General features: G+C 41.7%; 1 protein-coding gene across 5 annotated transcripts in view; it reads left to right on the top strand.

The window, feature by feature from the left end:
* The window catches only part of NFIA (nuclear factor I A), a 253310-nt gene that overhangs the window by 184106 nt on the left and 56011 nt on the right, over nt 1-13193 (top strand). Inside the window, exons 7-8 of one of the 5 annotated variants that reach the window (XM_082484428.1) lie at nt 9867-9953; nt 10999-11037. The exons of 3 other annotated variants lie outside the window; for them this stretch is intronic. In XM_082484428.1, the coding sequence (XP_082340554.1) occupies nt 9867-9953; nt 10999-11037 (126 nt within the window). The remainder of the gene's footprint in view (nt 1-9866; nt 9954-10998; nt 11038-13193) is intronic. One more of the 5 variants, XM_082484431.1, reaches the window with a different exon arrangement.

The raw sequence follows: 13193 nt of genomic DNA on the forward strand, positions 1-13193 counted from the left end.
CTAAACACAGGAATTTCATGATCTTTATTAATCTCCTTAAGCTGAACTGTTTGGATACTCATAGACTTTTTTAAGAGAGACAAAACCAAGGAAACATCTCTTCCTCAGACCAGAGGTGGTCTACATCCAGGATCCCTGCCAATTATATTTACTCACTATTTCCCAGATGTGACATTGTCTTGCCCTCCAATTCTCAGTGTGCGAAGAAAAGTCAGACAGCACACTCACATAACCATTAAGATTGTACCTGCCTTGTGCAGCAGCTTCATTACATACCTTGACACATCTATCAGCAGGCACCAGTGCCATTTTTTCCTCCATTGAACTTAATATCTTAAGACAGTGGGAACATTTCGCAACCAGACAAACCTCCAGCCCACGGCATAGTTTGGCTCTTTGAATGGAGGGTCAGAAACAGATCGCATTTCTCTGGTGGCCAGAACATTTTGGTTTACAGCAGAGAGAATTTCATCAGGCTAATCTGTGCCATTTAGCTGAAGAGGTGCCATGAGCGGTACTGCAGAGAGAACCCGTTGCCTCCCAGGTTTATGCAAATTTCCACTGTTCATTTTCTCTGAAGAACTTTTGCTGAGCTTTGTTCGACTGTATACTGTGACTAGGACTCCTGCTCCCCTTCGCCCCATTTTCCTGTTCCCATTCAGACCCATGCTTCTTCTCACCTCCAAGGCTTTATACACAGTTTCCCACATTTCTCCCCACTCCTACAGAGTCTTCCAACATCCTTGTTCTGCAACAGCCGAGAACCAAAGTGTGCTTGGGCCTGTGCTACCTTTCATGCGTCCATTAACTGGTACATGGGCTTAAACATGGCCCCATGGGCATGCTGCCACCTAAAAAGTTAGTTTCAAGTGAACAGGTAAATCCCCGAAGCCAAACGCATATGATGGGAGCATCATGGGAGCTGGAAACTCCAGCTACTGTAGAATACAGAGCTTTTCTTAAGTGTCTTTTTGCTTTCATAGCATCCATGTGTTCCCGTATCCCTGCTCTCTGCATTACAGTATCCCATCAAAACACAAGCTGCCCAGTGGTTTTCAAGAACATAAGATTTTTCTTTTCTTCTGAGAGCAATAACACTTATCAACTTTTACTGAAATACCATATCAGCTCCTTGTCACTGGCAGTCTACAGTTCCTGCCGCTAAAAGTTTAATGCATTTACAGGAGCACTTAGGCATCAAGACTTTGATATCACAATCTGTTAGTCACAGGTGCTACATGATAGGTTTGTGTTAGCACATTATAGATCTTTTATCAGATACTGCACAAAATGTGTGTGTTTCTCTGCCAGGCAATCAGAATCAGACTGCTGCATAGTTGATGAGTTACTCACCAATATAAGTTGTTGTTTATTTTAAACAGAACTTTTCCAGAACTGCACCTTAATGGATAACTTTAACTCTAATTGGCCAAGGCCAGCAAAGATCAAGAACTTAATGCGAGCCAGGAAAAAATGCAGCAGGTCAATAGTGGTGCTTTGAGCACTGTCAGTCTTTTGCAGTAGCATTCATCAAGTCAAATGATTAACACTAGTCATTTGCTGTAACAGCCATAGTCATTTTGACAGCAAATTACCACTGGATCAATAGCTCAGCTTTTCTTTGGCAATTCACGTAGGAGCATGAGACCTGTGACAACACGCCATGCTGCTGGCATGACTGTCTCAAAATCATGGAAGGGAGTTAGAGGCGGGGAAAGAACTACTGATTGAAAAGTCAGTTCAGATTGAAAAGTCCTAGATGTTTTCACACCTCTCAAATGCTCCTCTTTTTCCAGAAACTGGACAACACAACAAACATGTCCCTGAGATTCAGCCTAAACTGTATTTTCCATTTTTAATAAAATTAATAATTCCATGCAAGTGTTAGAGCACATGCTTCAGCTTTGCGGTAATCCCCTGAGGAAAACATCCTTTTGGTATGGTCCCGGAGAAGTCGGCCAGTCAATGTGGTGGCTCTGCTTCTTGCATCTAATTCCAGATGTCAGGAAATGCATCATTTAAAAAACAGGTATGGAGCTGTAGGGGTTCTGAGTTAAAAAATGCAGAAAGTGTTTCACTTCAGATGTCAAATTAAAGCTGTGTTTTCAACTGGCCTGGTGCTAGCATCATCCATACATACCATTTTCACTGACTTTAATAACCAACTTAAAAGGAGATCTTCTATGTGCTGTGACAACCATAAGATCACCTGAGCTATTTCTGTCTCCACACACATCATCTGAATCATTTTTCAGATTGATAGGGAAGATATAGTCCATGGAAGACTATTCCCCGATAAAGGTTGGAGCAATGCTTCCTGATGACAACGGGATTTCTCGGATGAGAGTGCTGTATTGGTAGTCCATGGACCTGACGTTCTTCAGGCATCCTTGCTGGCTGAGCCGTATTCTGCCACCCATTCCGTTTAACATATACACATAAAGCAAAGACAGTGATATGATTCGTGTTTCACTTTCGTCACCAAGCGAAAACGATAAGCTTCCTCGGTATTGGGACAAAGGCGGGCACTTTCTATGCCTTTTCAGAGGTGAGCTCCGAAGGACAGAAGCACCGTCTGTTTGAACGTGGCTCTGCATTTCTTGCTGATTTGGAGTCTGTCAAACATGAATCTTTGTGAGCTCTAGAGGGGTCTCCTCTGATGCAGTTATCCTTGAAGATCATCTGATAGTGTGGCCTGGGACCGTTTAATTGCAAAATGGGATTAAACACATTGAAAGTATTGTACCTGTCTTCCAAAAGTTGAACTAGTTTTCTTGTTTGCTTCTGGGACCAATTCAGGATGTTGACTTGGATCTATAAACTCTTCTATAGATTAGATCTTGGTTAGGAAATGGGCTGCATTCCTTTCATGTGCTGTCTTAGCAGTTGAGATCAGCAGACATGCTTTTTCTAATGTGTTTGGGAAGCAGAAGCAATATTTTATCTCCTGTGGTATGCTGCTGGTACAGAAATGTTCAGGCTTATTAATTCTTCAGGACACAGGAAAAGTCTTCATCACCTGTGTAGGCAGTCATGGGAAAGGACCCGCTGCAAAGACTGCATTTAACGCTTTTTTTTTTTTTTGGAGGCAGCTGGAAAATATTAGTAGTCTTCAGAGCCAATATACAGTACATATTGAGAGCCAGTAAATGATGCATATTATTGCAAATTCCTGTGCACTTCTGCATTTTATAAAACAGATAACTAAAATACTCACCTAGCCAGATCGGTTCCCCAAGGGATGCACATTTCCAAGTAGAGGACAAACCAAAAACACAGAACAGAACACGAATTAGCCAAATAGAATGGCTAAGTGGTTGAAACAAATGGTTTTAGGATCACTGAGTAAGGACCATGACCTCCTTTTGCATCAGTCAAGGCAACTGTGAAACTTTGTGAAAGAAGCTCACCGCAAAACAGATGCTGGGCTATCTTAGGTAAATAAATTACCAAAAAATAATAATAAAAAACTCCCCTACACATTTTACAAAGCACAGCTGTGTAAATATTGCATGAGACAGGGGAGAGGGGGAGAGATGTAACATACACCCTTTTTTATGCAGAAGTTCTGCTCTCGGCACTGTTTGTTAACATTCCCAGTACAACCATCACTCCACTGCGTAGCACACAGTGCAGCTACTGTACTCCATGCACACGTTTTGATCTTTGGTTCAGAGGAGAAAACAGGCTTTATTTTAAAGGATGCATTTTCACCCGAAATGCGCAATGAGAGGTGTTAGGGGTCAGAGAGAAGATGGTCCAGCAACGGGAACAGGAAGCAAATGGTATTACATCTCCTTTTTTTTGCTTCCTTTCCCACAGTGTGTCTGCCACACTGACTCTAGATGTTCCCCTGGTTCTGCACAACGTGCGGAGCAATCCTGACATCGTAATTTCATTGAGCTGGATACCTACTGCAATTTTCCTGTTTCTCGATTGCCAGGTACAGCACATTCCAGCCTATGAAAACTGTGGATCTGCCCACAGAGAGGAAAAAATGGCTATTTCAGCTAGTCTGAGGGCTCCCCTAGCCCAGTGTGCTGTTTCTGACGAGAGCTGGTAGTGGACACTTAAGGAAAGAATACAACAGCAGGACAGGCATCCTCTGATGCTTTTCAGAGTACAGCCTCACGGATTTTGGCAGCAAACAGCTTGGTTTCATGAGCCAGAGGCTCGGTTTGCATCTTTGTGTTTGACAGCCTTCAGTGGACTTTTCTTTCCGAGATGCGCTCAGGTGTCTTTAACCCATTCTTTATTTTGGCCTCTACAACATCCCATGGCAGCGAGTTCCAGTTTTACTGGGTGCTGTTTAAGGAAGAACCACTTCTTTTGTCTGTTGCCTGATCATTTTGCTTGATGCTCCAGAGTGGGTTTGGTGGTTTTTGTTTTTTTTTTTACTTCCAGAAGTAGTGAATAAATCATTCCCTGGTTACCTTCTTTCAAGTTAAGTGCTGCCCCAACACTTTGACCGCAGCAGTCAGTGAGCATAGGAAAGCAGAGAAATCTGTCTAGCAGCCTGTTAGCTCAGGTAACAATTTGGCTGAGTGGCTGCAGAGCCATCCTATACCTCCAGGAATGTATATGTGCTGTGATAGCAGCTGTGTTGTTCACCCAAAGTGGGTAGTCTGTAACCTTGACCCGTAACGCCAGAGCTTACGGCCTGAACGCAGTGCTACCCCATACAGCCGAGCCCCGCTGGAGTGACTGTAAGAAGGACACTGCAGCCTAAATAAGGGATGCTGTTTAAGTACTCTCAATTTTCTTTCATTTTCCACCTCCACAAGGACTTAAAGTACAGCAGTGTCTTCATCTAGTGTGTATACTGGCTACAGTTTTATTCCGATGTCACTGCTGTCTGGCTCAAGGGAGAGCAGGTAATCCGTAGCATCCTCCACCTCTGCTTGCCCACGCCGCTCTCGCGCAGCCCCGTGGCCCCAGTGAGATCATCCTTTCTGCTCTTCTCTTACATCGATGGTTGCTGCTATTTTTAGTGTGATATACACCAAAAAGCATAACAGAAGAGATCCTGTTGCTAAAATTAGCTGGAAAATTATAGGCTGTTTTACTGTTCTGTGCATAGTCTTCACTCGCCTTGCCGGGATTTGCGTGCAGATCTTCGAACCCCCAGAAACCAGCAAAGTGAGATGGCAGCTGCAGCCTTTATGTCCAAGAGCAGTACTCTTGAAAAGAACGGGACTATTTTACATTAGCAAGGGCTGGAGACAAAGTCTTAGGTTCCACCTATAGGAGGGAAATATATTTTATTCTAAAAGTAAGGATTTACACTCAATGAGATTTGAAAAATATAAATGTATGGACTTTCTTTGTACTTAGTGTAATGTCCCCTCTTATTACAGCATCCCACGTTTGTCTCCAGGAGTATTCTCTGTGATGCAGAAGGCTAATGCACTACCTTACTCCAAACAGGAGAAAGCACTTTGGCCGTAGTCCAGATTTAGCCCAGGCGTAGGGCTTGCCTTTACTGCCAACCGAAATAATGGCAAATGAAAGTGAATCATCCTCCTGACTCGTCCTCTGAGCTTGGCCAGTCCTAGGTGTGAGGTGCATCGTGGAAGGAAAGGGTAGTGGTCATTCCCACTTGTTTCGTGACTCCTCTGTCTCACTCTGCCCTTTCAGTCCTTAAAAACTACATCTCTTTTTCCATTCCTTGAGTGAAAACTGTTTGGCCACATCTACCCTGCATGTGCTGTGCGAGGAGCTGCTTCTCACGGTCAAAGGGAAAGCTCGACATCTGACATCAAAATGAGTCCTGCAAAGAGTCCCATCATCCAGGCGGAATTGCAAATTCTGGCCATTTGGAGAGTTTAAAAATTAAAAGATCCCCCCAAACAGCTGTATTTCTTACGCAAATCCTTTGCCAAATGGGAACTTGTAAGTTATTAAATAAATTGTTTGCCCTCTGTTAAAAAATGATCGTCTAGAAACCCAATAATTTGGGGAGGACAGGTTTTAAGAGGGCAAAGCAGTCTTAGAAACAACATTTCTCCTGCGTCCTGTGAACTATCATGCTCTTGTGATTTTAAAGTGCTATTTCTCCACTTTTGCAGGATTTTTCTCTTTAATGCTCTGTGGAAAACCCTGAACAAAAACTGGCACTTAATGCAGGGTAAACAGTGGCAGTGACTGAATAGAAACCTGATGTCAAATATACAACCACTCTGGGAACGTGAAAATCCATTGCTTTCTCGTCTCTTCCAGTTGTTGCCTTCTTAAGTGTATTATTCATAAAATTAGCGATTTAAAAATGCATAGAAACATTATTTTTTATATTCATAGCGTCACTTTAAAAAAAAAAAAATGGTTAAAAATCGATTTGCTGGCCTCTTGGGGAAATGCTGTAATGTTTTTGGCTGTCTCCTACTTTCTGCTGCCAGCTAAAAGTACCATCTGGCTTGTTTAGGGCCCTTTTCCATATCAGGTGCTTCCAAAATTCTCCCCAACCAGAGGATTGTTTCATTGGGTTGCTTTGCCTGCTGAGGCATGTGTCCTGGGCTGGGAATCCTACCGCTTCTGTTCCCTGCCATCTTGCTGACGGTGGTGTGTGTATGTTTGGGCACAGATCTTGCTGCCTCTCTCCCGAGGACATTTGCATCATTGTCAGCTGCACATATTAAATTGATATGCAGGGCTCAGAAACACGTATCCCGTCTTTTGTCCCTTTGTTTGTGCAATTGTTGTGGTTTTAATTCTTCTTTGACACCTGGAATATCACAAAGCTGCTGATAATCTGTTGGCTACTAAGGGAAATGACATTGATAGGAGGATAATGTGTGTCAGACTTATATCTAGATAATTGCAGACACACCCCGAGCCCTCGCAGCTCAGGGAATGAATATCCTAAATCCATTATTAATTTGGAGAGTCATATGTGGCAGTTGGCTGCGGAGTCATCCTCCCGCTGCAAGAGTCACTTGCAAGGGATTTTAAAAGGCAGTTTTGGTTCATCCCGCATTGCTGTGTCGAGTTCTGCCGAGTACGAGTCAGTTTCGGTACGTTCTTGCTGCCATTTCGTGGCAGCGTGAGGAGCTGTAACAAAATGGGGTTGATGTCCCGAACTCCTCACTGAAGGAAGCTTCCCATGTGCCTTCTCCTGCACAGGCGTAAGACACCGAGAAGACGAGAACTGATGCACTATACGTGGTACCAGTTGACAGCGACACCTCCTCCTCGGGATTCTTTGTTTTTCCAATTTGCTGTTTTACTTAGAAATAGAAATCTACCCCTCAAAGGATTTATGAGTAGATTTGAAGTATTGTAGTTGCTAAGTATAGACTTTTGATGTGATCGTATGGAAAGATGGAGCGTGTTTTGAAATAGATACTGCCGTAAGCTGTCTTGTCCTATTTCTAAAGTGATCTGTGCCGTACACTGCTGACTTTTCCTGTCCATCCATTAAAAAGTGAATTATGAAGAGTGCTGAGACAAACAGATAGTAGTTTAACCTTGTTAGTAAATATCAGGTAGCTGATATATACTGCTAGAATGTTACATCACAGCCTTTCTCTTCAATATAAGTTTATGAAATTATCTTGTTACTATATAAACTGCCTTCGCTGTGTACATTCTTCCAGGGGTTTATTGTTCTTTGTATGTTGGCGCAGTAGCATGACTCTGAAGAGTCAGTTCACGACGCAGTGAATTTTAAAGACTTGGGAGATGGCCATATCTATTTTTCAGCAAAGGAATGAAAGCTGGTTCGTTTTTTTTTTTTTTTTCCTAAGGTATTAAAAGTTTCAAAAGATGTGCTGAAATGAAAAGGAAATAATAACTGGATGGGAAGTAGTGCCTCCGAGCACTGACTTTGTTTGTTTGCTTGTTTCCCCCCAAATCTTCATATTTTAAGAACAAGTTAATATTTTAAACCAAATAAACCTGTTTTGTGAACTAGTAAGATACTTGAAGTATATCACACATTATTCATTTATTTTCGTGTGAGTGCAATAAAAATTTCACAAGCTGTAATCTTGTTCTTTTAATAGAGAGAAAACTATGCAGAATATGTTGCTTAGAGTATTAGATAAGCTACAGTGTGTTAATCAAATATTTTCGTGATACGAGGGCAGTTGAGAAAACAGTACAATTTTTGCTAATGGCACTGGTAAGTAAACGGATCTATCATTACATTGTCATGAAAAGTGACATTGAGCAGAAACACCCTGCCAATCCCTAGAAGATAAGTATTTAATGTAATTAGACAGACACTGTCTCCTTTGTTGAACGTAGCATTAATCACCCAGAGAAGTCCAACTTTATATGAAATGGCTTTTTCTGATATGTCTTTGTATTAGAAAGCTTCTTACGTGGTTTTGTCATGTTGATATATTTGAAGAAATGACTGTTAGAGCTATACGGTTTTCCCCATGACATATCTTGCTGTTCTGTGTTCCATAATATTTTTTTTTTTATTTAGCAATGTTACATTATATAGCTGTGACTTGTTTCTAAGTCTAGAAACCTGCACACATTTGGAGCTGAACCTCTTTGAAACAGTTAATGCATTCAACTTATGAAATATAAAAGAAACACAAATAGCTTCCATTATGTTCTTCAATTCTTCCTATGTGGCGTTAGCACAGGTTCATTGTTATGGCATAAGCAAAATGTTTCTTGCCTCAAATGCTAGTTCATAATATCACACAAAAAAGAACTTCTTTCTATGAAAATCTCATTGTTAAATTGATGAAAAATGTTGCCCCCTTCCAGAATTCATTGGCACTACATTTTTTTTTTTTTTCTTCCTCTGTTGCTTGTAATTTGTACTGTGAAATGCTGTCTGGTTATGAACTGGTATCAACTTGAATCAGTGCACAGCTGTGTCTTCCCACCTTCTCAGTGGTGCAGAGGGCTTTGAAGGGAAAGAATAGGGTTTAGTCAAAGATGACAGCGGACTTCACCGAGTAACAGGTGGAGGTCAAGTCGGTTTATTTGTTGGGATGAACAGAGCGCAGAGATGAAAAATCTTTGCCATAATAAGGTTTAGGAAGAAAATGCTGACTAGTCTAAGCTTTGATTCCAGCTGACAGATCCTTTTCTAGTGTTCATTACTTGATTTCACAGTTCAGGCAATTTTAAGAGGCTTAAAATTATATTTCTGCTCTCCTCTATAAAACTTTTCGATCGCTTTCTAATTTTTGTTTTAAGTAAAGTTACAGGGACTCCCTAATATATCACTCCTGCCTTTAGACTCTTACAAAGTCAATATGCCATCAAAAATGAGAGAATAAGCTTTTTTTTTTAGACCCCTGCTTTCACTGATTCTTTTTATAAATGAAGTAAAAATTTCGCATGTAGGCACCGATTCGATTAGAAAATTAAAACTTCAGAAAAACTCCCCTGAAAAGCGTAGCGTCAAGTAAGCACGATGCTTCAGAAGTCGCTGTTCCTGTCTGGGCATACGGGATTTTTATGTTGCTGGTAGCAGCATTAATGAAGCTACGCCACCCCAGCGTGCTAAGTTTCAATCGCCAAGCGCCGGTGAGCCGTGCTCCATCCTGAAAGGGAGTCACAGCAAGACCCCAGACAATCAGAGCAGAACGTCCTGACATTGTGTGGCGGTGCTGGGACTGCGATGACCTGTCGGCATCGTTGCATGTCAATGCAGCGTCGCAAAGGGATTTCAGAGGGCTGAGCTGCGCGAGTCTCTCCGAGGTTAGCCTCCTGCCCCGTCCCCCGTGCCAGCTGCTGGGAGGGGAAGGTACGCGTTTCTCCTTTCCCACCCTTTTTCTTCCACCACCACCACCACCTGCTTCCTACCTGCTGCAGTGGGCAGAATAGGAGTACCTTTAGCCATTTGCTAAAATCTTCCCCCTCGGCCTTTCTATTACTTCTGCATTCATTCTTTGCAGGAAGAGGAAACTCACTGGTCAAACCCTTGGACACCAGAATAGTTGCATGCAGTTTCCCAGGGAGCCAGATAGCTCTAAAGCTTCCCAGTGAGTGACAGTTTCTCTCTTCTATTCTTCTGAAACATGTGTTTTACACATATACTGAAAAATGTTAATAGCAATTTACAGCCAGATTCTTGCTTTTTAAAAAAAGATAAATATATATAAAATCTCCCAAAGTATATATACACATAGAGCACCTCAGCACACATGTCACTTTTTTATGTAGGAAAAAGTGTTGGATGCTCTTATACACATAACATCATTGGGCTTGAAAGCTGTTAGCTCGTGCAGAGTTAGTGGCAAGAACACTGGACTTGCCAGCACCAAACTGCAAAACCATTTTTTTGTGTGACGAGTGGAAATCTCACGGGGGTAGAAATCCAAAAAAAAAGGGGAGGAGGGGGGTAAATCTGTGCATTTGGATTCGAGTATCTTCAATACCGTGATAGCAACTTTGTCCTCGAAGTCCTTGAATCGCAAATCATTGGAGGCTGGGAGAGTGTTTTGGAGAATTATCACTGTATGCTTTCCCTGGTCTCTTACTCTTTTCTAGGCATCCATTAGTTACCACTGTCAGAGAGGATACTGGGCTAGGTGGATCCCTGTAATCTGATTTGGCATGGCTATTTTTCTGTGTTCCTAAGCTCATGAGATCAAGTTATGTAGGATTATTTCATAATGCCAGAGCAGCAGTTTCTGAGGTTCGACAAAGCTATCTAGTAAAGTGTCTAATAAAAGAAAAATCCTGTCCCATACTGTAGCTTTCTTGGTCCAGTGAAGCAGCATCCTCCCGCACACAAATCTTGTAAAGTTACTTCGGAGCTCCCTTTGTCCCTTTGTTTTTGTAAGCTAAAGTGCCATTTTCCTTTTTACAGCTTAATTGAACCTAAATGCACCCCTTTTCTGCAATGTGGTATTTTGGTAATTTTACTATTTGCTCGTAAGTTTTCCCTTAAGCAAACTGAAAGCTTTCCCTTTATCACTTCACTGGGCCAAGATTTCACACAGTATCCTGCTTACTACAAAATATGATAGTGTTCTCTCTCACCTTGTTTCTTTTTTCTTCTTTTACTTTCTTTTATAAAATTAGGATATCTAAGAAACCCCGAACACCGCGGAGCACTACATGGTGGGTGTGCTTATTCAAACAATGCCAATGCTCTTGTTCTCGGTGCATAGACATTTTGTGTTGGTTGGGGGGGGATGTTCCAGGTGTCCCTCTCGTGTGGGTTCTCCGGTGTCTAGTAAGGAGAGAGCTCGTGCCGAGCACTTTGCCAGAGTGACAGCACTGGAGGGGGCACTTATTGGTTACCTCTGCCTGTTTTCATGAAACTTGCAGGGACTTCTGCCCCGCGAGCCCTCTGCCTCTCTGTCAGATGTGTTTTAAATCGCTCAGCAGACGAGAGAGGCGTTGGGCAGGTCACGCGAGCAGACCTACAGGCGGCATGGTCGTACACGGCTCCTCTGGCAACGAAGCCGAAGCCAAACTGCTGTGCTCTGCCTTCTCCGCCACGGGAACATTTGATTTTTGCCAGGGGGATTCTTTGTTCTTCCCAGAATCCTAAAGCCATTGGGAATGCAGAAAAACAAGGCTGATTTCACCTATCTGATATCACCTGCCTGCGAGCCGATCTGTTGGAAAGCGGTTTGAGTCTCTGCTGCCTGGGAGCTGCCAAGCCTTCCCCGGGAGCTGCCGGCGGCAGGTCTGCAGTGCCATTCCAGCGGGCGCTCACCAGCGTACAACTGGCAATGGACGCTTTCCAGTAAAAGAGCACAGCAGCTGTAGGTCAGCTACAAATTATTTTTTGTGTTACGGAGAAATGAGATGACTGTCAAACCTAGGCAGTCATATGGTAAAAAGTACCAAGAACCACTGGATAGCAATACATAACAGTTCCATGAGTACACTCTTGACCTGTCAAATTATAAATCCATTTCCGTTTGGTACGATGCACATGAATTCAGTCTGCAACTCTTTCTTTCTTTGGAATAACGTATCAACTCTCCACCTCAAATTGTGCAGAAATCAGGTGACTTTGCAGTACGTGGTAAATTACCTGAGCTATTTTCAATCCTGACCACAGCTCTTTTATTAATTAAAACATATGCTCGATGGCAGTGTATACCTATTAAGTCTTCAAAACCAATATTAACAACAAACTTAGTCTTGTCGTCATCAGTTACATGCAGTAACTGAGGTCACAGGTCGAAAAAAATCTACATATTTACCCATCTCCATCTCATGCCTTCGGTGTTCAGCAGCCATCATTATTATATATAGCCTGGATAGCCGGTGATCTTTTGATAACATGCAAATAACGAGCAAATGATTTTTTAGAAAATAAAAAAAAAATTTGACTCCATCCCCTTCAGTTACTAAAATTCCCTTTAGTATCACTTGCAATTTAGCATCCATATGCATCTCAGGAAGATAAAGTTGAAACATAAATCTATTCTGGGTCCTTTACTTGCAAAAATATCATACCTCAGCTATAATCATATGCAAAGACTTTTTAGAGGGCTTTGTAAATGCCATCCAAATTTATGATGGCATTTTTTGCCTTACAGCTATAGATGTTCCATCCCCAAAGCACCCACATAAAGGTATATTCTCCTATGGATGGCTGCAGTTGGTCCCTGCTGCTATATCTAATTTGCCAAGTATGCTGAAAAACTCTCAAATAACATTTGAAATGAAACAAATGTAGTCATGAATTTTAAATGATGAGATGTTTAAAGACGTCATTAGAATTTTTTTTTTATTCTTATTACAATATATATTTATACAATGCAAAATGACACCGAAACTAACATTAAATCAAAGGGAAAATTGAACTGTTACCTTGCTGTTTAGTATGCTTTTCATTAGTTTTTAAATATAAAAGTCGTGAAATTCTATTTTGAAGAAACTGGTAATATGTTGAGTACTAGTTTATTAGTTATTGAAAAAAACACTTGGGTGACAAAGGAGGAATGAAGGCTAACTTACGACATCTAAAACAATCCAGCTGATGCTGTAAACGTAGACACAGATAAGGTAATACATGCTATGGGAACACTGCACCAAACAATTTAAGGCAGATATTAATGGGGTAGGGTTTTAAAACAGTGGTGAATATTGTAGTGCTCAGTTTTAAAATCCTGTAGGCAAGATTTTCCGTCACTATAAACTGATATTTCTCCTTTGTAAAGGGAGGAGCGCTCCTTTACAAAGGAGAAATTTCAACCTTCTTTTTCCTAAGTGACATCAGAATTTTGATTCTAACTTGAATTATCGTTTTTGGC

Source organism: Vanellus vanellus (assembly GCF_965231255.1).
Source record: "Vanellus vanellus genome assembly, chromosome: 5".
NCBI lineage: Eukaryota > Metazoa > Chordata > Aves > Charadriiformes > Charadriidae > Vanellus > Vanellus vanellus.